This window comes from Corticium candelabrum, chromosome 18, assembly GCF_963422355.1.
Source record: "Corticium candelabrum chromosome 18, ooCorCand1.1, whole genome shotgun sequence".
Classification (NCBI taxonomy): domain Eukaryota; kingdom Metazoa; phylum Porifera; class Homoscleromorpha; order Homosclerophorida; family Plakinidae; genus Corticium; species Corticium candelabrum.
Window position 1 is genome coordinate 1,628,074 of NC_085102.1, and position 24,416 is coordinate 1,652,489.

Here is a 24,416-nt window from a genome sequence, read left to right on the forward strand (position 1 = left end):
CCGAGAAGAGATGCTATGTTTGAGGAATCAAGGTTTTTCATTCAGTGTGTGTAGCAGTGTAGTGACATCGATGTATTTGGCTACTCTGTACGATTTAATGGCGTTATACGTATGGAAACATATCTTATTTAATATCAACAATTTATATAGACTACTACAGTAGAAGTTGCGGTCCCAAAGTGTCCCAATTAAAAACAAGTCAATCACAATTTTTGCCCCATTGTCAAATTCTACCAGAAACACTAACAAGTGATACTGTATATTTTGTTCGCGTGACCAATCTGCTATTAGTACATGTATGCAAATAGTGTACTAAAATAGATAGAGCCAGTGGCTACGGGTCTCTGGACCCAGGGCAGGGACTGCATGATTAGTGGTTTGAGCACTGCTCCGCCCCTCAGGATGCAGAATGCAACGATAGTGAAAGCCCTGTGCTTCTGACGCAACAAGTAACTTCTTATCTAAAGAAATGTACCATACATACAATACCAACAATTTAGATTTAGAATAATGTCACAAAGGTCATATTCATCTCGCAATACTGACAATGACGTTTTGGTTGACTCGTGATGACATTATATATGCAAATTGTGTGCTAAAAGTAAAGATAACTGATGCTGGAGTGGGGACTCATTAGGGTTTACGCAATGCTCCGTCCTTCAGGATGCACTATGCACGTGATGATAGGGAAAGCCCGGTGCTTCTGACGCAACTATTTCTTTCTTATAATATTGCAGGCGACGCCGTGAGTGTTAGTCACCGTTTCTACAGACAGCATGACAGACACCTGGATACGTCGAAGGTATATGATACGTCGAAGGTAAGAGAGTACAGATGTTCACAGCTCTAGGCACTTGTACTGTACATATAGGGATGGCCTAGTCTAGATTACGTATACTGCACAGTACGCGGCTACTGTGTTTTGTCTGTATTGGTGAAAACGATTCTAGATACAGGCTACGAAGACTTCGCTTTTGAGTTTTGCATTGGCTACTCAAGCGTGCCTAGAGGATGAAGCTTGCATGTGTTGTTGTCTAGCTAGGAATAGGTATATATATCTACTACAACTTAAATGATACAGCAAGAAGCTTGCGGTTCAACAGGAGCAAGCCTGGGTGGACTACAGTCCGTCCCCATCCCCGTGAGTTTTAATTAATAGGTGTGTCTTTCTAGACATTGGCAAGTCCTCTAGCCCTAGCTGCATGCTGCTCTGTGAGTTCAGTGATATGTCACTGCTTGAATGTGAATGTCTAGCTAGCTGACTTTTCGGCTAGCTAGATCTCTAATTGGCACACCTAGAGCGAAAATACTGTTTAAGTTAAATTGATATTGCAGATCCATTCATCCATTCAGTGTCTTGCTTACCTAATTAATACACAAGGTATTTCAGCCACTATACTTTCCTTGCTGGTAAAATTTCATTAATTAAGTCACCATCGACGGTTAATTTTTAATTTGGTCCGTTTCGGTCTTGCTTAATACAATTTGAGACTTCGATCCAAACGGGACTCCACAATACAATTTGGGACTTCGATCCAAACGGGACTCCACAATACAATTTGGGACTTCGATCCAAAAAGGGTCAGATTTCCCATAGTGATTACTTTCGTTTGGTTAATTAATTAAGCAGTAGAGTTTGCTAGATAATGGTAAACATAATACTAATTTATGGCGTTTGAAATAACTCTACGTAAAGAGTTAATAACTTGATACAATAAATTGTCAACTCAAATTTCTTATTTGCGCGCGTGCGTGCGTGCAGTGTGAGTGAGTGCGTGTGTGTGTGTGTGTCAATGAAAGTGGGTGTGTGGGGTTTTGGTGTGTGCATGGATGTGCGTGGATGTATAGTGGGTGTGTGGGCGTAAGGGTCTGGGTGTAAGGCGTGGATGTGTTGTAGGCGTACGCGTGGGGTGTAAGGCGTGGGTGTGTTGTAAGGCGTGGGTGTGTTGTAGGCGTACGCGTGGGGTGTGTGCTTACCTGTGTACGTGCGTGTCATACGTGCATTTTCAATACATCGTCGCTGTAACATGCTAGTCAAGCTTAGCCGAAATATACCACCACTGGCACATTATACCTTCTTGTATGACACGGCTGTAGGTCTTGCTTGTATATATATATATATCAGGGGCGGCGGAGCGAGTTGAAAGTTGAGGGGGCTGAAAGGGTAAACATTACAGAAAGCAGAAATTCTACAGCATAAAGTTGATAAAGTTGGGGGGGCTCTAGCCCCCCCCAGCCCCCCCGGCTCCGCCGCCCCTGTATATGGTATATATACGCGAAACTCTAGTAGATAAATAATTATCTAGCATGCATTAATTAAATATTTTTACCTGATTTTGTAAAATCTACTTTTCATTTAACTAGTGCAAGATCTTTCAACACAACACCGGAGTGCACAGTCAATCTTTACAAATCAGTGTGCCAAGGAAATGTTGGGAAATGCAAGAAATGGCTCAGAAAGGGAGCAGATCCGCGTCAGATTTGCACAAGAGAAATGCTGAAAAACCCCGATATTGTTCTAGTTGCAATGAATTCCCTACAAGCAGCTGTCTGGAATAGACAAGCTGAAGCTCTCAAAGAGATGATCACGTGGTTGCAGAACCTTTCAATGGAGACGGACGTGAAATTAGACTTGAACGCCTCTGACATGAACACAGGGAAATACACTCTCCTGGAATTGGCAGTTCTGGTGAACAACGTGGACGTAGTACGAGTTTTAGTCGAAGCTGGAATGAATCCATCTGAAGTCTTACCATTTGCAAGATGCAAGAGATCAGTCGACATTATTGCGTTGCTGGAAGGCAGAGCAGAGTCAAGTAAGTTTTCAGTAATTTGATTACACTTTTATGTACTAGTGTTATGATGTATTTGCAGGTCATCATGCATGAGGAAGCTTTGCAACAAACGGGTTAAATAATTAATTAATGAACAATCTATTGGCGCTTGACTTCAGACGTCTGGACTCATTGGCAGACAATAATTAATTTAGTGTATATGTTTGTTGAATTTGATTATCAATTGCAAATGCTTTGAAAATTTATACATGGATATTAAGCTTTTGTAATTAGGGAAATCTTGTCCTTTTGATAATTATTTATAAACAAATTTACAACTAAAATTTTTGAGATATCGTGTCTCCTGCAAAACTGGGCTGAATACCATGTACGCAATGTTTATAGAACACATGCAGTACTATACCGCACCAATTCGATAGTAGATTAGATTGCCAATAACTATCCGGGCACTACTTAATAGTTTAGTTATTTTCGTACAGAAGTTTACTCTGCACAGTGTTCATTTTACGTATCAAAAATGTAAATAGTTTTATTTGATACTAATTTATAAATTTTTTACAAACTTGCACATGTATTTCCAATTTACTTATTTTAATAAGTTTTTGTCGGTCACGTGACTTCAAATGCGCCATTGGGGCAAGACCGCTTTTTGCACGTGACCCCTACGCGTGAAGGCTTGTTGATTTTAATGCTTCGTAATTGCAGTGGTCGCATGTCATCGCCACTTTGTGTAGGTGTCTAACGAATATGGAGGAGTCTCGTTTAATAAGAGCACGCGCGCGTGACAACTGCAGCGCTACCGCAAGTCCCGTGATACCTTTCGGCATCGAGGAAATGATGCTCTCTTTTGGCAGAAACTATGTTCCACGACTGGTGTCGACTCTTCGCACTCCAGCAATGCTCATCGACGTCGAAAAGCTTCAGAACAACTGCAAGAAGATGCAGGACAGATGCAAGCATATGAACGTCGCTTTGAGACCTCACATGAAGGCGGTCAAGACCAGGTAAAAAGGTGGAAGTTTGTCCAAACATGTCCAACACTGCATGCATAGTGCAGATTTGGTCGGACAGACAACGCATTTGGTGGGACATTGTGTATGTCCTACCGTTATTTTTCACACTGCTGTAACACCTCTATGAAAGTAGAATTAGTACTGCAATACACTTAATTTGCAGGGGCCAGCATTTCTGATACATTCATCAGAAAAGGGGGCCACCGGCACCCCTGTCTTTGTTCTATCATGCGCAAAGGCTTTACTTGTTACAAATTAAATCCTGGGCAGCTAAGTCAGAGCACAAGTTCCAATCACTGCATTCAGTCATTAGGAAACCGACCAATGTATACAAGCACCAAATCAAGCGCATACAACTACTGGCTATGACATCTACTTATTTCTGCATTCATTTTCTAGCTATGCCGCAGACTGTAGCTGCATTCGGTGTTGTTACACATACGTAGTTTAGGCATAGGATAGTGTAGCCTTGAACTTCCAGACCAGAGACCGCACGAAGCGTGTGAACTATAATCTGGACCAAAACAGTACTAAAATGATGTCAGAAATAGCCTTCTAAGCCAATCAGCGTTTTAAACCTGGAATGTAGGCTCTAAATTCTGATTGGTTTAGCAGTAAATTGGTTATGCTAAGTGTACTAGCACTGATTATGTGCATGTGAAATCCTTGTCGGTGCTAAGTGCATGCTAGAGTCGTGAATTGAGACTCTGGTGTATGCACGCATCTTAGTTTAGTTTCAGCTTCAGTTCCTCAATCTTTTCAAGGTTGCAGTGACAGGACATGCACAGCAGCGCCGCTAGTCGAGCAGTTAGACCAGCTAGGGTTCTCCCGCAGAATTGAAGAGTTGTCGTTTCACGCCGTCCACCAAGATATCGCTGCAAACATGGCAGACGTCTCTTTGATCTCACGAACCCATGACATTTATCTTTGTGTAATGCAAAGTGCAGTATCTTCTTTACATCTCATTATTGAACTAGGTAAAATGATCCTACGCCATTAGACTACCATTTAGCATTGCCTTTGATATCATCATGTTATCGTTTTGGTCCAGACTAGAGTTTGTATGCTTTGTGCTCTCTCTGGTCTGGAAGTTCGAGGCTAATGATAGTGTAAACCTTGTCTCTTAGCACGTGATGGCCTTTCCAATGATGTAGCTGTTGAATTCATAAACTTATGTGCCTCCTGGCATGCTTTATCCAGAGAAAATGTCAGCTGCCTTTAATGCCATTTCTCCCTTGGACGTTGGTTATTAGAAATTACATGCAAAATGGCTGCAGTAGGGTCGGGGCAGAACTTAAATTATCCATGTCACACTATACAAGAATGTCCTACGTAGGCTCAGTAAGCCAAAATAATTCCCTATTTTCCACATTGGACCTTGTACTGTCCTAAGGTGTCACTACTGTAGATCTAGAACTGGAGTTATGAAAATGAAAGATAACTCAAACAGTGAAATACTTATGATACTGCCCCTAAGCCATTGTCTATGGCAGACAAGGAAATTTATCCTTATACGTACCTAGAACCTTTGTTAGCTGCAACCATACTTTTGGCTAGTGCAACATGTGAACGATCCATAAGTGCTTTGTGTTTGCTAAAGACTTCAATGGGATGTGCATTGACAACCAAGGTTATGATTTTTGTGCATTGAAACACGGCCAGCTGCCTACATGTGCAGGAAGTAGTGTAGGAGAATGCACTATGATGACCTGGGCTCATCTGAAGACACTACTAACAGAGTAGCTCGTCTCGAGCTCACTCACTAAGTCTTTTTCTTGTTGTTCTTTTTACTTGACATAGTTTCTTTTAATCACAATTTGTAGCAGGGTGTTGCCAGTATTGTTGTAGTTAAAGCTATTGATCCTGATACAGTTGTGACATAAGAAACTATACTAACTGAATACGAACCTAGTGTTTTATTTATGAATTGTTATGCTAGGTTGTGTTTGTGATTATAATTGTTTCTAGTCTCTTGTTGCACTAGTATTGGATTGTAATTTGAAATTCTTGTGCACCCACTTCTCAAAACGCTGCGTCTACTCCTATAGTATTGAACAATTTCAAGCAACTGTATGTGCAGGAAAAATGGGCAACCAGAGAGAAGTTGGTTCAGCAGTAGGTTCTTACTATAATATACAGGAATTTTGTCTACTTGAGACTAGATTATAACTGGGTATGTGGTCAGACCTATAGAGCTATGGAACAAAGACTCAAAATTCTTCAGATTTTTCTGCATCCGATAGAGTTTGACCTGACAGAACTAATTCTTGTCATGAACACTTTGGATTTGAAAATTATGTTGGTTAAATGTTGAAGTAAGTTGCAGCAATTTAAATATTAATTTAATTGAGTTTAACAAAGGTGGGAAGTGACTTTATATTTAAAGGTGGTATGTAATTGAACGTTTAGAAAGTCGTTGAATTTTTTATTTCATAATGTGGTCTGCTGGTTATTGGCCATTAGGGCTCCTAACATGTCAATCTATTAGTCAGGTAGACCAGCAACTCACTCAACGTTATCTTATTTTTGTTTTGTATAATTTTATTGTTTTATTTTATATTTTATTATGTATTCTATTCCATGTAAATTTTGGTTTACCAAGATAGTTGCCTTGTGCAGTTTGTGCAGTTTGGTTACTATCTAATCTATATATGATTGCGCTAGTGGCCATTTTGTCCGTCCGTATGCGGAAGTGGTGTCATGTCCATAGACAGGAAGTAGACAGTCCGTATGCACACAGTGCGGCGGGACGGATGGATGGGTGCGATTTCGACTGGCTCCCGCTCGACTTACCGGAGACCCTCCTTGGGGACTCGACTATGGTGGGCTTTGTTCCGTCGTGGAAGTTGCATCATGCTATAAACATTTCCACTGCCCACCGTGTGCGCTTGGACTTGTTGGGTGTAGGCTAGTGTCTATTATTGTAATACTTACTCTTTCTGTGTAGTTGTCTTATTATATCTTATTATGTGTGTCCTAATTTGTTCAGAGAAGTCGGTTGTTTTATGACTAATGGCTCACGACAAAGGATTGTTGTGTCGAACATGGCCGAGGCGAAGTTCTACGCTGATGGGGGATTTGATGACATTCTTCTAGCTGCTCCCATCACTCAAAACAAGCTGGAGTCAGCTAGAGAGTTGATGTCACAGCTTGATGCGTTTCATGTGACGACCGACAATATGACTGTTCTCAATGCTATTGCAAGAACTCCTCCTGCTGATGGAAAGCGATGGTCTGTCGTGCTCAAGCTGAATGTGGGATCCGCCAGATGTGCGTAAGTTGATTGTGTATCGTCACTATCGTGTCTTAGTGCATTTTGTTGCTTTGTTTGCCATTTGTGCTTGTTTGTATTGCATCACTCAGACTTGTTTTTCTTGCCGTAATAGACTATCGTTTTGATGTGGTGTTTTGTTGTTTTGATACTTTTGTGTGTCGACTGTATGTTAATTAAGGAAATTTGTTATCTCGGCATATGCATGTGTTTGTTTATGGTTACTTGTGTTTGTTTGTCTGGTACATGCATGAGGTAGTACATTGTAGTATCTCTTTTTTGGATTCTGTGTTGACTGTCAGTTGTTTCAACTATTAACTGGTTAATGTACTGCAACACTATGAATACAATCTATACAAATACCAAATGTATCATGTGTGTGCATGTGTTTGGTTTATTGAAGATCTGGGTGTCAAGTCAACTACACAAACTTAAGCCACATGCAAATTAATTACTTGTTGATCGTCAGCGTCCATCCCAACTGTATTTCCATGCATTTGGCTGCGTGCCGGTTTGAGCCAGGATTACCTGGGTGCCAGTATATTCCTTGACAACTTTTGTTTTGTTTCCACCGAGCTCATCGTACTTTTGTAGTACCGCTAACATTTTATCGATTGTGTATGACTTTCTGCCACCCTGCAAAGATACAGTCTCGATACCTTCTGGCTGTTTGACTTCTCTCTCTTCTAGCTGGGCTTTGGAAGATGCTGCTTTCTTTAGGTCAACGTCTGCCATGCATTGAATCAAATTATGGCGGATGTGCAGTAGAATTACAATGCATGTCATTGTGTAGTTGCTTCCTCGCCGTTATACCCCCACTCCCTAGCTTGTGCTATACCGGCATGTGGTTAAATGTGCGGAAATAATGTATACAGTTCTGCACGAACATATGTGGCAGGTTCATACTAAGTACTTAGTAGTGACACGTGTGCCTACTACTGTTGCCTGTGACATGTTTCATAGCCCACAACTTTCCACATAGTCAAGGATTTTTCTTTAGAACAAGCTAATAACTTAATTGGTGGTTAAGGAATGTAGCATACTTTCTAGTTTGCTTTGATTGTTGTTGTCTCTTTTTGAAGTAATATTGCATGTGCTAATACACAGGTTTACTTATGTTGGTGTCAACAAATTCCATGAGTCTGGATAAGAGAACAGAATGTTACTACTGGTTGGTTGTTCACGTTCCTTCGTTGAGATCATGAGCCTTTGCTGTTGCGGGGTAGCAAGTTTTGATGATGTAAATCGACATACACATACATGTGTCAATTGAAAATAAAAATACCATCTGTCTGTTCCAATTTTTAGAAATTCTGACAATCAAGAGTAATAAATTTAGAATAGCCTATGTGCAATTTTTAACAGATTTCTTGGTTTATGTTAGGGATTACGTATTTGAACTGATCAAGTTAAGGGATGCCATATAAGATGTGAATTCTCAGACATGTCTGTGCAATGTACATTAGCACCCAAGATTGGTGATATCTCATCTATCTCATAGTTTGATCCACAATTAGGAGTATTTGTCTGCCAGTTGCCTAGTGAGTCAGCTCTTGTATCTGAGCGATTCTTGGCTTTCTCTGTAGTAGACATGTTTATATGTTTTCTTGCTGTGCAACATATGTCATAAATCACACAAACTTGTATGTGCCAACACCATTATGATATTATGTCATTAAACGTACTTGTATTTCAGGTGGCGTTGAGCCTTCTGATCCAGCCGCACTACAATTGGCTCGTGCAATCAACGATAGCACAAATATAAAATTTGCTGGTGTCTACGCGTACTGTGGTCACTGTTACGATTATAGTCGACCAGATGAAATATCCAAAGCCGCCGCTCGTGTAAAAAACAAAACAACCGCCTTCGCTAAAAGGTCTGAAACACAATTAATTAATTGATTACCAATACTAATTAAATTTTGCATTGGGTTTATTTTTAAGACTCGAGTCAGAAAACATTGAATGCCCTATTGTTGGAGTTTTTACGACACCCGCTTGTACGTTTGCAACATGTGACATGACTGGAGTTACAGAGGTTCATCCAGGAAGCTTTGCTTTCAACGGTGAAGTGACACCCTTGCTCTAATCAGTTAGTATATTAATGTTTGTGTGATTTGTGCTTGTAGAGTTTGATGTAGTTAGGACTGGAGCATGTTCTGAGGAGGATATCGCCGTTAGTGTTTTGACCACTGTTGTTGGACACTATCCCAAGACTGGACACATGATAATCGATGCTGGCTGGACTGCAATCAGTGTACATAAGGGAGATGACGATGTAGGTTTTGGTCGTTTTATTGGAGCACCTGAGTTACGGTAAGTACACTGTAGTAGTGTCATTTCCAATTATTGTGATGTTGTGTTTGTGATGTATGTCACTCGTCTATGTTGTTACATAGTTTTTCTTTTTGTTGGATTGAAAAGTTAACGACTAAGCCAATTTACTTGCAAGTCATTGTGTAGGACTAAACTGGTACAAGCATAGCAATAAAGTACTGTTTGTATTTGTGGATAGTTTTAGTATTATTTTTGTTTAAATGGACCTTATGTTTGTCTTTGTCTCTCTAACACTATTGCACAAAAGTATACGTGTTGATGATACGTTGCATGAGGGTGTTTAGGGGAGAGGCATGTGGGAGGTTTTGTGAGTGATACAGGGTTGATGTGAAACTATATATGTAGTTTGTATGGCCTTACAATTGGTATTGAGTCTTCGATAACAAACACGTTGTGGCCTAGGGTGTTACTGCTAGCAATTGAGCATGAACTTTAGCTGTTTGTTACCATCGTGTATAAATGGATTTAGGGCGTGTTTCCACTAGTGCCTAAACCGGTTTAACAAGTGGTTTAAGCTAAACTGGTTTAGGAATTCACCTGTTTCCACCTGCACTAAACCAGGTCTATTTTAAACCTAAATTGCTTTCTTGAACCCACTTCAAAGTAGGTTTAGCAAAGTGGTTTAGGTTTAACTGTCACGTGACAGTAGCGCTTGTTTAGATGGCTTCCCACAATGTCATTTTGATGATATTGACTATTTCTCTGGGATAGGATTGCCCTAAAAGATGTAAGGGTCGTTAACTGGGGGAAAGAAATCAGTAGCTACCGAGAGAGACAAGACGGTGTCCGTGGTCATCGTCATGCAAATTCCTACTAGCAGATGCTGAATCAGTGAAAACCAACAGTTGCTCTGACTCGGCGACAAAGCAGCCCAATACTTCAAAATAAGGCGTTCCTAGAATGTTTGTTTTGCACATCCCGGATGTGCAAGTTACTAGTGGAAACAGTCGCTTTCTTGAACTGGTTTAGTTCTTAAACCTGTTTAAGCTAAACTAGTTTAAGGTGCAGCTAGTGGAAACACAGCCTTAGTTGACAATTTTCTCAATGTTGGCTGTAACACTAGGAGTACTACGTGCTTGTGTGCACTAACGACAGCATGTGAAGCACCTGGCAGGCCTCACATTGTCAAGTGTGCTGGTGAGTTTGTGAATAGTGAGGTCGCAGTCAGCCAGGAAATGTGAAATTGACTAGTTTTTTTGCCAAACGTGCTGTAGCCACATGTTATTCTGGACTCTGTAAATGGAATGATGAAATGGAAACCACCGGGGCTGACTGAGTAGTTACCTATAACTAAGCATTTACCATATTACCTTGCATACAACGGCAGGGCTCTTATTGATGTGTGATTAGGCAATAGGGTATGTAGAAGCCTTTGAATTCTCTGAAGGATCGAAGACAAATAAAGACATTACTGATAGCTACAGTTATGATGAAAGTTTACAGCTTATGTAACTGATGCATGAAAGCTGTTGCCAACTGAAGTTATCTGTGAAGGAAGCAACCAGATCAGCATCAGAAACATGGATATCAGTGATGGCTTCCTTTCCATGACCTTCATCATATTCACTAAGGCACATAATACCAAAGTGTTCTAATAAGAGCCCTGCTGTTGTATGTGAGGTAATATGGTACTTTGTAAGTAGTCATTGGCTGAGTTGCAAGTCATAGTCTTTGTAGGAAGTAGCCATACAGTACCTCCAGCTAGGATGCTCTACATCACTGTAGGCTGGCATATTATTTATGGCCACAGAGTAGCATGGACTAGTAATTTAATACACCAGTTGTTGATGTACCTTAGTCTCGCATAGCCATCCCACCTACATCCTTCAGGGAGGGGTCTGGCTACGTGAGACTAGATGCACCTGTTGGCATGCATCGTTTCTGTCATCTATGTAGCCTCCTAACACCTAAAATCGTAGGGAGTTTAAATAGATCATTTGTTGTAATATTTTGGGATTCAAGGGTCACGAAAATCTATCAGGAAGTTGCCAAAGTAGAATCGATATCCGGTCATCTCAACTTCCAAAAGTACCCGATTGGGAGCACCATTCGTCTCCTCCCGTTTATGGTATGTTTTGCGATTGTCTCTCTTAGGTCGTTGAATCCCAATGACAAGCTTGTTGTTCTAGAGTTATGCGGTTGCCGTGTTGCATCCAGTTCATTATGCCGTTAACGGAGATTTGGTCGTCGATGAATGGATGCCAGTGAAAGGCTGGTGATTACTGAAATCAACCGGGTTGTCAGCGAGGTGATCGTTTCTATGAACAAAAAGTACTAAAAATGATTGCTAGAGCAATTGCTCAGAGTCTTTAAATTTTTTGTACGTTTGTACCTGTGACAACCAGTTTGGTATTTTCTTTTGAAATAATACATACAGTGCATTGTATCACTTGTTTGTATGGGTTACAGTCAATGGGATATACGCACTGCAGAGTACAACAACCTTGACTCAGCATTGAAAAATATAGAAATCATTAGATTAATGTCAGCATTACATTACTCGTTGACATGATATCCAACATTTCTATGTTGGATTGTTCGACATCCAAAATTGGATGTGTCCACCGTTCTCTATGTCCCGTTTGTGATGAAAAAATGGGTTGCGCTGCAGATCGACAGTCCTGTTGTTAACAACCACTTTCATCACGTAGACGTTTTCTTTGCTGTTATTATGAGTTTCGATGGTGAGAATGCCATTGGGTAGCGTAATCACCGCACTCTGAACGGATGGACTACCAATGGCATAGTATTGGGTCCCAGAGTACGGATAGAACCCCAATGTAGTCCAGATGTACCACGAACTGAGGGTACCATAATCATCATTTCCTGGTAAACCACTGGGTGCTGTAGTGTACCGATGATCTGCAAGCCAGCGTGTGTACTTCTGAGTCAGATCAGCTCTGCCCGCGTAGTTAAACAGATACGGAGCCAATATGTCTGGTTCATTTCCTGCCCAGTAGAATGGATTCGGAAGAAGGTTGGAAGTGTAATCTTCCGACCTACTGAAGAATTTTTCTAAAGTTTCAGAGAAGCTTTCGTTAGATCCAAAAAGGTTGATGAGCCCTGGGATATCATGTGGTACAAACCAGAGCCACTGCTCGGCGTTGCCTTCTGTGTAACCGTCATTCTTTATCATCCATGAGTTAAGCGATGGGTCGAGCGGACAGTGAAATTTGCCATGTCGATCTCGAGGGCACATCAGTTTTTTGTCATGATTCCAGACGTTACGGTAGCTTCTTGATCGATTGAAAAACAAAGCTGCATCGTTGGTTCTGTTGAGATGTGATGCCACTGTCGCGATTGCCCAATCATCAAATGCGTACGCGAGGGTTAAACTAACCGACTCCGAACTGCATTCATTAGGGACGTAGCCGAGTGTCACATATTCGTCCAAACAGCTTCGTTCTATGTGCGGCCGTTTTGATTCTGTAGCTTGAGCTACCATTCCCTCATATGCATCGTCGATGTCAAATGTGTCAGATCCCACTTTACTCAACAAGTCCAACAGTATGAGATTGGCATGCGTTCCTATCATACATCCACTGTAGACATTCGCAATCGGCCATCGAGGTAGGTCTCCACCGTCTCGATACATGCGCACCAACGATTGAGCCACCTGACTCGATATATCCGGTCGGAGCATATTGAGGAGTGGGATTTGAGACCGATGTATATCCCAAATTGACATATCAGTATAGTGATGCATGCCCGGTGGCAAACGCTTCACCTTGTTTTCCATATCGAGATAAACTCCATTGCTGTCACTAAACTGTGTCGGAGCCATGAAGGCATGATACAGAGCGGTATAAAATGTGACTAAAGATTCATTCGATTCAGTAGTGACATTCACTTGACTCAGTGTCTCTGCCCATATTCTTCTTGCTGCCTTCACATAATCATCAAAAAATCTGGTCGACGACCACTGTGATTTCAGATTGTATTTGGCTTGCTCGATGCTTACAAAGCTGATAGCCAGAGCCATTTCGATCGACGAGTTGGTCGTTTTGAGGACAACATAAGCCCTACTGGTATTCCCAGATACCTCGGTTGCATTACTAAACATTTGAGACTGATTCCACACACCAAACGCAGCAATTGAATCAGAAAATACGGCAGTAAAATAGACTTTAATTCCTATCCCGTTTCTTCCTGTCAGGCTGCCTTTGCTCTGACTCCACCCAACTACAGTCTCGTTTTCAGGAAATATTTTGAGGTGAGCGTCGACGCACGACCCTTCGACTAGCGAGTGAACAGCATCGAACAAGACGATTTTATCACCCGATGTGTAGGTGTAACGGTGTAACGCCGTGTGTGTTCCGGTTACTGTCAATTGGGCGTTGACATGTGGCGTCTCAAGAAAGACAGAATAGTATCCGGGGTATATAGTTTCACTACTGTGACTGAACTTCGACTGAAATCCGTAGTCGTGGATGATGTCGAGTGTGATGTTGTTGACGGGCATTACGCATATGTTTCCATAGTCTAGAGTACCTGAGCCGACCATGTGGGTGTGTGAGAAGCAACGTATGCGGTCGTCTCCGTAATAATATCCACCGAAATGACGCCAGCTGAGAAAGAAGGGAGCGCTCGTGTCTGGAGATGCGCGCACCGTGCCGAACGGGAGCTGGACGCCAGGCATTGTGCTTCCAATACCGAAACCGTCACCTCCCGTGCCGATGCGTAAATCGACGTAGTATGTTGGGTCTTGGGCGAGGGATGCGTCGGTGTGCGCGACGCGTAGAAAGACGGCGATAGAGAGAAATTCGGTCGTGAGACACCGTGCATGCATCTTCGCGCGTTAGATTTCGAGCAGCCTCGGACTCCCACATGCTTACCATAGCGCATAGACATGCCAGGTCTGATTGATAGCTAAAATTGTTTACTACTTCCTAAGATTGCTAGGTTAAATAGGAATTGTTGTCCAAAAAACAAACATCACATCAGAGTTAATAGAATAAAGACTAAGACTAATATCAATGCATCAGTCATGTGAGAGTACATTGTACATCCTGCACTCGGATTCTTAGTACGAATAGATGTATGAACCGTAGAATAGGACTCTGATGAGTGATGACTTGTTATTTGGGTAGAATCAACGGTACTGCTTGCTGTGACATTGCATCGGTCGACCACAGTCTTGAGTCGATGTATTCTTTCACAAGTAGAATCTTTGGTAGGGCAAATCCAAGGCGAACACATCTCCAGTTCTCTCCACATAACATCTCTCTGGCCAGCGAGAATCCTCACTCTGCACTGTACACTGCAGGTGGTGTTGCTGTTGGCATTATCACTCGAATTTCCCAAGCAATGTTGTTCTACATCCTCCACAACTAAACGGCATGAGTTTGACATCAAACAAGCCGCACCAGCATGGACACACCCCGGCTGACGTGTGGGAATGTTTGCAGTACTAGTTGGAGGTTGAGTCGTTACATTGGCCTCTGTTGACGAGTTGAACTGGCATGACTGCAGGGTGCCACTCCGAATGGAGCAAAATGATCCAGAAGGATGACAAGTACAGGTAGCGTATTGTTGTCCAATGTTTGGTTCAGTTGAACTCTGATAAGCCAGAAGCCCTTCGTAGCTTTCCTTGCAGTTGGGTGGGCATGAGCTCATTGAAAGAAGCGTCTTCACGCAGAAACTCACGAAGTCCGTGTGCAATGAATTGCACTCACCAGTGCATTTCGAGTCTAGATCATCGCAGAGAGCATTACCGTTGCTTCGTACAATCAGCAAACTCAGGAAAGGCAGCAACCGTGCCATGAGAAAAACGGACTGAAGCCACTCCTCCTTCCCGGCGCGATCACGTTTTTCTTTCCAAACAGTAACGTAACGTCACACGTAGAGAGTATGCGCCAGTCACGCTGTTGCAACGAATGCCCCACTCGTCTCTCTAACTAAGAGCTAAATTTAGGATGGGAGGAGGCGTTTCCCTGTCTGGTGTCTCGGCCCCTTTTTCGTTGTGCTTGATGAGTTTGTCCAGCTTAATTTTTTTGTATCGTATATTGTCAGCAATGCAGTTTTAGTCCTAGTGTGACAGACCCTGCACTTAAAATTTCTAATTGGAAATATTAAATTTAAATATTTAAAAGATTAAAATTTGAAAATTTAATGCAAATTTTAAAAAAGCTTTAAAAATTAAAAATTTAAATGCTAAGGTTTGAAAATTTGAAATTTAAAATTTAAAATGGCTGAAAGGCTCACTAACCGAGACTGCCAGTAAATATAAAAAAATTATTAATTATTCAGTTTTATTTTCAACAGTTTCTAATCAAAATTTCAACAAGTAATTAAACTGCCTAGTGTCTATTATACTTAGGAAATAATTAATTATTGTTTTTAAAAAAATACAGCTATGTCTGCTTTCTCGCTGGCAAAGCAATTTCTAATATACTGCACCTAAGATTTTTAAATTTTAAATATAAAAATTTAATACAAATTCTTAAAAATGAAAATCTTAAATAAAAAATTTTTAAAATTGAATACTAAAAATTAAAAGTTTTAAATTTTAAATTGAAATTAAAAAATTTAAATTTAAATGGCTGAAAGACCCACTGATCGTACATGATGTACGAGTTTTAGCTAGTTCTCTCCATGCATCTGTAGACTGTATAGCTAGGTAGTTTTTCGATGTTCATAGCTAAGCCTAACGACTATATATATAACAAGTCTGTGAACGTTTTGGCTTTGGTCAGTGGATGGTCTGGCACTTTGATTTTCTACATTTCAATTATGTCTTAATTTTTCAATTTTCAATTTTTTTATTGTATCTGTTCCAATGATTTCAGACAGTACATGTACTACATCCAAGGTTTACACTGGATCATAGATCTAGCCATAAACTAGAGGATAAGTTAATTTTAGTTTCAAATGCATTTTATTAGCATTTAATTAATATCATGTGAATTGTCGGAGATCGTAATTGACCGCCAACTGATTGTAGACAACTCGGCGCGTACTACAAACTGTGAATTGTTTATTTTAGCGTCCCTATACAATACTACACGGAAGTTTCATTTTCAGGAATTTCCATAAGACATCATAAGATGTTAGTTTTAGTGCATGCAAAAAGACTCACAATACTCATCAGTAGCAGCTACGCCGACCAGTTGTCGCACGGTACAACCGGCATTCTGCCGAATCACGTGACCGCAACCGCGTCGTAGCCTACCTACGCAGTGAATAGGCATGGACCTCTCAAGTCTCACGATTTCGTCTTGAGACTCACGATGTACGGGCATGTCTCACGATCTCACCATTCTCGCGATTACCAGTCCCAAGCCTACCGTGAGATACGTAGCCGCGTCCCCTGACTCACGTGAGCCTGGCAGTGTCCGGTTCCCGTATGAGAGCTGAACACTGCCAGGCTCACGTGAGTCTGGGGACGCGGCTACTGAGACAGCCCGTCTTTTCGGACATAGCGCATTCTTGAACTAGACTCTCGTAAACAACTCTGCTTGCTTGTATCTGGGCTATCCGGGTGGGGTACGCAGTAAAAGTAACGTTTGGAAGTCCGAGGCAAAGCCTTGGCGCGCACAAGGTCAACACACGCCTCTGACGTAGCCAGAGCCGTATGTACTGAGGTGGGAGCTAAACTGCTAACCACGCCTACTTTGAACACATTTAATGGGCGTGGTTACAAGACAGTCTCACAAACAAATGCTTGAAAACTGATAGGCTCTAGCAATGATGATACCATAGGTGCATGTAGCACACAGTATAACAAGATTCCAGTTTACAATACAAAATTATCGGACAGAATATGTTTAATATATTAGTCATCCAGTTGGCAGAGCAATGCCACGCCTCTTAGTATCCAGTGTTCTTTCGGTTGGTCTGATGGTAGTCTCATGGCGATGACGTAATTTGTTGAGTGGCCTGTAGTTGATAGTGTGCCTCTTCTGTCGCTTGTTTTGTAGACTGGTGCCACATAACTGGGCCTGTCTGGAAGTTCGTCTCGTTTGCATGGTTTTAACCAGATCTAATATGCACAACATTATGTCAGACTTGATACACACAAAGACACAGACACAGACACAGACTCAGACACAGACACAGACACACAGACACACACACACACACACACACACACACACACACACACACACACACACACACACACACACACACACACACACACACACACACACCACTCACCACTGGCATTTTGTCGTAAAGGATTTTAGGGAGAGATTCACCGAGTTGTTTTCGTTTTGGATCCCACCTTGCGCCATCCAGGAAGAGTCCTTGAACGTACACTCCTGCACGACACACACACACACACATCTGTCATACACTTCATGTCATCTAACGTTACTTGCATACCGTCATCTGGAGGTGTGGTATATGCCTTGTGTTCAAGTACTTCAAAGTCAAAGCTCAGTAGATCGATTGGAATGGTATACTTTCGAGCATAGTTTTGCTGGGCACCTAATGAAGTTTAAATTCAATTGAATATGACATGATTTGCAATGTATGTGTATTTTATCACCAGTCAGAAAAGCTTGTGTGAAGAAGAATCCAGAAACCCAGTAAACAACAGGAGGTCCTTCCTCAAACCAATCCTTCAAGACAAATGGTTTGTTGATTATATAAGGATAAGGCTTTGTCAGAACAGATGGGAAGAGTGCAGTATAAAGCATGTACGCATGTATGCACACACACACACACACACACACACACACACACACACACACACACACACACACACACACACACACACACACACACACACACACACACACACACACACACAGACAGACAGACAGACAGACAGACAGACAGACAGACAGACAGACAGACAGACAGACAGACAGACAGACAGTATGGTCTGAGTGCTTGAGTTCAGTTCATCTGCCCCACAAGTGTGAGCCTAGGGACCACTACACACATTCGAACAATCGGCCTGACACCCTAGTTTATGACTCGGAGACAGGATCTAACGTTGAGTTAGACGTGGCACTAGCTCACCCATGGGCATCAGGCATCTTACCTCGTGCAGCTACAACTGGGGGAAGCGCGGCAAAGAGAAGGGAGCAAATCAAGGAAACAAGTATGCCCCCACGAACGACTGCCTGGTGGATATTGTCCAACAGTTGTGCCTCTTGTATTTGAACATTTCGGCTGTTGGGGGGGGGGAGCATCTGAGTACTTGAGGGTCCTCTCTGCTTTGTGGAGGGATGACAATGGACGATCTAACATTGCTGAGTTCAAAACACACTGGAGACGACGATTTTTGATCAAGCTGCAGCAATGCAATTCAAGTGTGATCTCTAGGAAGATGGCAGTAATTTCAGCTGGACAAAAATCTTGCAGTGTCCTTGACGAATATCAATTTGTTTTAAACTAAGTGGTTGAATGTATTCTGATCCTCCTATGGGGTCATCTGTTGTAGCCTTAAGTGTTTGTTGTTGATTTAGAGGAACTTTACTTAAAGACTAGCTTTCAAGCTCTTGATGGAAATTTCTTTGGATTTGAAATATATGTATTTGACAGACAGACAGACAGACAGACAGACAGACAGACAGACAGACAGACACACACACACACACACACACACAGACAGACAGACAGACAAACAGACAGACATTTGAAGGACTGCCACAGCTATCAAGAGACAAAGATGGAAAGCCAAATGCATCAACCTTCAAGACATACTAGAGATCTGTGTTCTCTGTGTGTCTACAACGATCAAATGCTAGAGTGATTGACAGAAAAATAAAGAAGATTGTTTGAAGAGACAGCCACATACATATTTGTAGGTACAACCAAGCCCTATTGGCTTGGGTAGTATTTAGTTGCTTTGCTTACATGAAGCATAATAGTTTAATGTTTGAAAATATATGTATTGACAGATAAACAAACAGACAGACAGACAGACAGACAGACAGACACAAACACACACAGAGACACAGAGACACACACAGACACAGAGACACACACTCACAAAGACGGACACACACACACACACACACACACACACACACACACACACACAGACAAACACACACACACACACACACACACACACACACACACACACACACACACACACACACACACACACACACACACACACACACATGCACTGAGTATCAACCCTTTCAAATAGGTAACTTACTTGAAGAAACTTCAGTCGAGCTAGAAAGTCATTTACGTAACTGCCAAGCGGTTTCAGTGATGGATATGACCTCTTCATCCACATGGCAGGAATCTTTCCAGTCAGAATGCTCGTTGAGACCTCCTCCAGCTCACTGGACATGACAATTAAACCCTAAGGCAATGAATGAATTTCTATACATTAAAAGTTGAATTAGTCAAATAGTGAAGGCAAAGTCAACCTTGATTGCTTTGCGAATGTTGATGAGACTGCTACGCACGATTTCCAACAAACGATTGAAGCGCACCATTTCTTGGACAAGCACAGTGTTCATGCTCTAAGAAAAGAACATCAGATTATAGAATTGGTCACACACGTGCATACACACACACACACACACACACACACACACACACACACACACGACACAGACAGACAGTCAGGCACACAGACACAGACACACAGACACACAGACACAGACACAGACACACACACGACACAGACAGACACACAGACACACACAGACACAGACACACAGACACACACAGACACAGACACACACACAGACACACAGACACAGACACACACACACACACACACACACACACACACACACACACACACACACAGTACCTGCGTATAAGTAGTTGGATATCGACGCAGAGCTCCTTCAGTATCAAAGTCTTTTGGCAAACGACCCAAAATATCCTCAGCCACTTCCCACACCGTGTCGTCACTCGATTTACTACCACTCGCCGACGACCTCGCCTAAACCCAACAACACATCACAACCCCAACCAACAACAACAATCCATACACCATTCACCTGAGTGAGCAACGTGCTATCAAACAACTGATTCGTTTCCTTCTGGTCTTTAGCTATATCCGCGTTGGCATGCATTCCAAATACTTCCGGATGGGCCACGAGTGGTAGACTCCTTGCGTATTCCAAGTACGATTCGTAGTCGCCGTCCGGCGGGCAGAAGTAGGTTCCGCTCTCTGAAAACGGATAGTGATCTTTTTCAATGATGTTTCGGCAGTAGAACTTGTCGAGAATGCAGATGAGAGTGCGACGGTCCCAGTCGTCCGTCACACGACCTCCGTAGTTGCATTGACCGGTGAGGTAGCTGAGAGCATCGAATGGAATTTCCTGGCAACGAGAAAGAGAGAAAACTTGAACACAAAGAGACAGCAGTGTCTACAATGCAGTGTACATCTTAAAGACAGCCGCATCACTGGACCTCTACACTTTGCTAAGCAACGGGTCTCTCTTTGTACTTCCTAAACTTATCTGCTGACCATAAATCTTCAGCCCAGGCAACACTTTGTGATACCGACCTCACAGCACAGTTGGAAATTATCTTGTCGAATGTACCATATTCTGTGTCCTTTTTGCACCGGTACTCGTCCTGAGGTCCCAAACGACTTAACTTAAAGCGTTCACCATGGACACTATTTGTTTCACCATCTACGTATATATTCTAAACTCAATGAGCACTGTACTCTTTCAACTCCGCAATCCACCTGGGTCTTCGACCCTAAGGGTCTTTAACAACCGATCTAAATTGGAGGGGACGATGAAACTCACGGTCATAGGTAGAATACTTTCTTTCTGTTTTATACAGAACTGTGCTAAAATGAGCTACAGGTCTCACACCGTCTGGAGTACTTTGTACTAATTCGGCTAAAAATTGCTACCGTCGAGGCATCTGTTGTAAGTATAAACGTCTGAGATGGGTGAGGATGACCTACAGAACCGAAGCAGACATTTTGTTTTTCAATGTAACAAACGAACTTCGGCATTCAGGAGACCAGTGAAAATGTTTGTCGCCTTCTAATAACTACGTAAGTGGTTTAACAATTGTTGAATATTCTGGAAGAAAATGTTGTTAGCAACCGGGGAGGCGAGCTACTAGGGTTTAGCGTTTATGAGACCTTCTTTATAGTGTCTAAAAGGCTACATCTATACTAATTTCATTATACATTGGGGGCCATGGCGTCCCCATAACCCTTTGCATACAGTGACCAAAACCGTACCTTACAAATGTCTCCCTAAGTGTATCGACAGTTGAGAAATACCATGGAGATAGAAAAGAAACTATATATATATATATATATATATATATATATATATATATATATATATATATATATATATATATAGTATATATAATACAAACCCCAACGGACCAACCCAATAGTTTCTGTACGCCACCTCCTGCATTCTTCCATATTATATAACTAAAGGTTTTCAGTCAGTCTTCAGTCAGTCAGCTTACTTACCTCGTACTGGTTCAGGAACATCTGCAATTGCCTGACTGAAATGCGCAGGTCGGTCTCGTTGAATTCATATGGGATGTTCCATCCCAACGAGCTAAATGTCCGTCTCTCCTGCACGAGAGCGTGAAAGAAGCAGAGACCCATCAGAAGCTTCTTAAACACTGGCATCTTCGTACATCCGCCAAAAAATTCCGGATCAGAAATGGGGTCGTTGAGATAAGAGCGAATCAAGTTGGCTCTCAGGCCTTTGGGAGGCTCGTTCGTCATCTTGACACCATCTTGAAGAACAGAGACAGGAAAATGGGGCGACGGATAGCTCGTCAGCCATAGGCGAAAATCAGGATGCGTGCTGTCCGGGTTCATCTCCTCACAGAGACGCTCGAGGGTTGACATCCATGAGACCGCCAAGTGACAGTTTTGTAACACAACCCACGTGCCTTCTTTCACCGCTTTGTCGATCATGCGCATGGCAATCGGGCCTTGCCCTTGCCCAAGAGACAGTGAGTCGAGCCGCGACCCACCAAAGCCTTGGTCTTCGGCAAACTTGAGCAAGGCCGCCATGGGATCCGCTCCAGGAGACAAAACGAAGATGAGAGGCGCGCAAGCGTTGGAATCACCAAACGCTCCGGATAGATCAAACGGTGGCGGTTCGATGAATTGTTTACCAAGCTTCTCAGTAATAAAATCTTGCACAGCAGGAACAACCTGAAAAATCCAATCAATGAAAAATTAATAAATCGGAAAGGATACTTGCCTTCTTACCCGGTCGGGACGGAGGCATCGCAAGCAGGGAAGCTTTTGAAAGGTATGCAAGTCATTCCATTGTCCGGGTAAAGGCTGGTGATGCGGCTCCGTGCTGTCATAGATCTTTTGCCAGCCGGAAAGTTGAGACGGAAACGACTCTCTGAGCCCTTTGTACCTATATATAAACCAACAGCACATCAACACACACAAAACTTGCAATCGCTTTACTCGCACCTCGACAACTCCGACAAACGGCAAAACTCATCCCAAGCTTTACTCGGTAGCCAAGACGAGGGGTTCGCATGGGGATTGTCCAATCCAACGCCACCGGTGAGTAGAAACATCCACTCGTCGTTCTGCACATCGCCGCGGTTCTTCAACAAGTTGACGCACAGCAACATGGAAAAGAGCATTTTGTCCTTCTCGAACAATGAGCGACACACGTTGCAGTAGAGTGAGTACGTGAAGTGGTCGGTGAGAGTCTTCAGCCGCACGTCGATGCTGTCCGACTTCTCGGAGTTGTCGATTGACATAACGAAGAGATTGATGAACCAGGTGAGGGAGTATTGGTACATCGGCTCGATGTTAGCCAAATCGGAGATCGAGAAAAACATGACCGCCGAGTGGACGGCGATTGGTTGGTAGCCCATGCGAGTCTCATCGATCTTCTTTTCGGTCTCGTCGGCAATAGCCTGGACATGCAATAATACATCAGCTTTACAAGTATGCAGTATAAATAAACTAACAACAATAACGCGACTCTCTCGCAGTCGCACGCTGCAAGCTTAGCAGAAAATAGAGATGTGGTCCGGCTTAATGTGCGCTAATGGTGTGAGTTTCTAATGATTAGTCTTAAGCTTGATTCACAAGCAAGGCAATGCAATGCAATGCAATACACTTTAACACAAGACAAACAAACAAACAAATTTGAAACCACAACACAAAGCAAAGAAATGCAACACCATTCACAGAGCAGGTATACACGCATAGGAGTTTACCAAGTCCCTAGTTGGCTAGAGAGCAGTGTATAGTCATGTATTGGCTACACACCATGAAGTGTCTAGTCAACTGTTCTGACTGATGCACTGCAGCTCTACTTTCAGTGCTCGTCTAGGGTCCCATTGCTTAAAGCTGACGTGTTGCAGCTTATAATTCCAGTGTAAAATTGTTTCATCCCCTCAAGCTCAATGGACAACAGTCAAACATTGGCTCTATCATATCCAGCTGCCGTCCTCACTTCTTTTACGTGCTAGATTACGTTTTCATACCCTCTGTGACTTTTTTGCTTGTTTTCATACCCTCTGTGACTTTTTCTGCTAAGGATTATCCACATGCGCAGCAAAACTCCGCCTCACAGAGCAACTTATATGGCTACTTTCACTTGCGTATGGCAGGAAAACAGGTTCTGTTCCTTGCGTTCCGTTCCATTTTGCCTTTGCGTTGTGTTGCGGCAAAAACAATGGCAAGTGAATGGTCTTGTGTTGCGTTGTGGTTTTTGTGGTTATGATATATTAATTAACTTGTGTTGCGTTGCGCTGGCTAGCGAGTTAGGAAAACAATTAGATACAGTACCATGCAGTAATTTAGATACTATTATTATATATTGACGTTATTGCAAAGACACGTGGTGTTTCTGTACGTGTATGAATAGCGTAAACTCTCCGAGGCAGACTTCTCCGTACAAACCATGAAATCATTTATTGACATTAATTATGCTGCAGTAAATATATTAGCTATTTAATTACCTATATCTAGAACGAAAATGAGTAGAACTATGCCCGGCAAAAGTTTACTTTCTGAAAACTGGTAGCTAACATCATGACTGGACGGCTCTATGGCTCAAGGGACCAGTCCGTCTTTCCCGCCTATGATCTGGA

The 24,416-nt window shown here is 42.3% G+C and overlaps 5 protein-coding genes across 7 annotated transcripts in view; 2 read left to right on the top strand and 3 right to left on the bottom strand.

The window, feature by feature from the left end:
- The first annotated feature begins 10 nt into the window (after positions 1 to 10).
- On the top strand, positions 11 to 3,100 carry LOC134194253 (uncharacterized). Of its 3 annotated transcripts, none has more exons than XM_062663181.1 (3): positions 11 to 32; positions 2,365 to 2,816; positions 2,875 to 3,100. In XM_062663181.1, the coding sequence occupies exons 1-3, from the start codon at positions 16 to 18 to the stop codon at positions 2,886 to 2,888; spliced, it is 483 nt and encodes a 160-aa protein (XP_062519165.1). In that variant the 5' UTR covers positions 11 to 15; the 3' UTR covers positions 2,889 to 3,100. The 3 variants fall into 3 exon arrangements, with proteins under 3 accessions (XP_062519165.1, XP_062519164.1, XP_062519163.1); XM_062663180.1 differs by lacking the exon at positions 11 to 32 and adding an exon at positions 704 to 802; XM_062663179.1 differs by lacking the exon at positions 11 to 32 and adding an exon at positions 738 to 820.
- A 410-nt stretch (positions 3,101 to 3,510) lies between these two features.
- LOC134193821 (D-serine dehydratase-like) lies at positions 3,511 to 11,840 on the top strand. Its single transcript, XM_062662661.1, has 7 exons — positions 3,511 to 3,799; positions 6,798 to 7,078; positions 8,776 to 8,956; positions 9,024 to 9,145; positions 9,209 to 9,395; positions 11,379 to 11,484; positions 11,546 to 11,840. The coding sequence occupies exons 1-7, from the start codon at positions 3,543 to 3,545 to the stop codon at positions 11,633 to 11,635; spliced, it is 1,224 nt and encodes a 407-aa protein (XP_062518645.1). The 5' UTR covers positions 3,511 to 3,542; the 3' UTR covers positions 11,636 to 11,840.
- A 98-nt stretch (positions 11,841 to 11,938) lies between these two features.
- On the bottom strand, positions 11,939 to 14,080 carry LOC134194344 (uncharacterized glycosidase Rv0584-like). Its single transcript, XM_062663271.1, has one exon. It carries the CDS (start codon positions 14,053 to 14,055, stop codon positions 11,941 to 11,943), a length of 2,115 nt encoding a protein of 704 aa, XP_062519255.1. The 5' UTR covers positions 14,056 to 14,080; the 3' UTR covers positions 11,939 to 11,940.
- A 199-nt stretch (positions 14,081 to 14,279) lies between these two features.
- Positions 14,280 to 15,306, bottom strand: LOC134194123 (uncharacterized). The gene has a single exon (XM_062663031.1). The coding sequence runs from the start codon at positions 15,177 to 15,179 to the stop codon at positions 14,352 to 14,354; it is 828 nt and encodes a 275-aa protein (XP_062519015.1). The 5' UTR covers positions 15,180 to 15,306; the 3' UTR covers positions 14,280 to 14,351.
- A 1,724-nt stretch (positions 15,307 to 17,030) lies between these two features.
- LOC134194214 (dynein axonemal heavy chain 7-like) overlaps positions 17,031 to 24,416 on the bottom strand; it is a 32,901-nt gene continuing 25,515 nt past the window's right edge. Inside the window, exons 36-46 of the mRNA XM_062663140.1 lie at positions 22,774 to 23,231; positions 22,558 to 22,714; positions 21,799 to 22,500; positions 20,342 to 20,665; positions 20,149 to 20,283; positions 19,757 to 19,852; positions 19,537 to 19,689; positions 17,908 to 17,980; positions 17,742 to 17,846; positions 17,574 to 17,677; positions 17,031 to 17,397 (exon numbers count right to left, since the gene is read on the bottom strand). Of these exons, the coding sequence (XP_062519124.1) occupies positions 17,191 to 17,397; positions 17,574 to 17,677; positions 17,742 to 17,846; positions 17,908 to 17,980; positions 19,537 to 19,689; positions 19,757 to 19,852; positions 20,149 to 20,283; positions 20,342 to 20,665; positions 21,799 to 22,500; positions 22,558 to 22,714; positions 22,774 to 23,231 (2,514 nt within the window). The 3' untranslated portion in view covers positions 17,031 to 17,190. The remainder of the gene's footprint in view (positions 17,398 to 17,573; positions 17,678 to 17,741; positions 17,847 to 17,907; positions 17,981 to 19,536; positions 19,690 to 19,756; positions 19,853 to 20,148; positions 20,284 to 20,341; positions 20,666 to 21,798; positions 22,501 to 22,557; positions 22,715 to 22,773; positions 23,232 to 24,416) is intronic.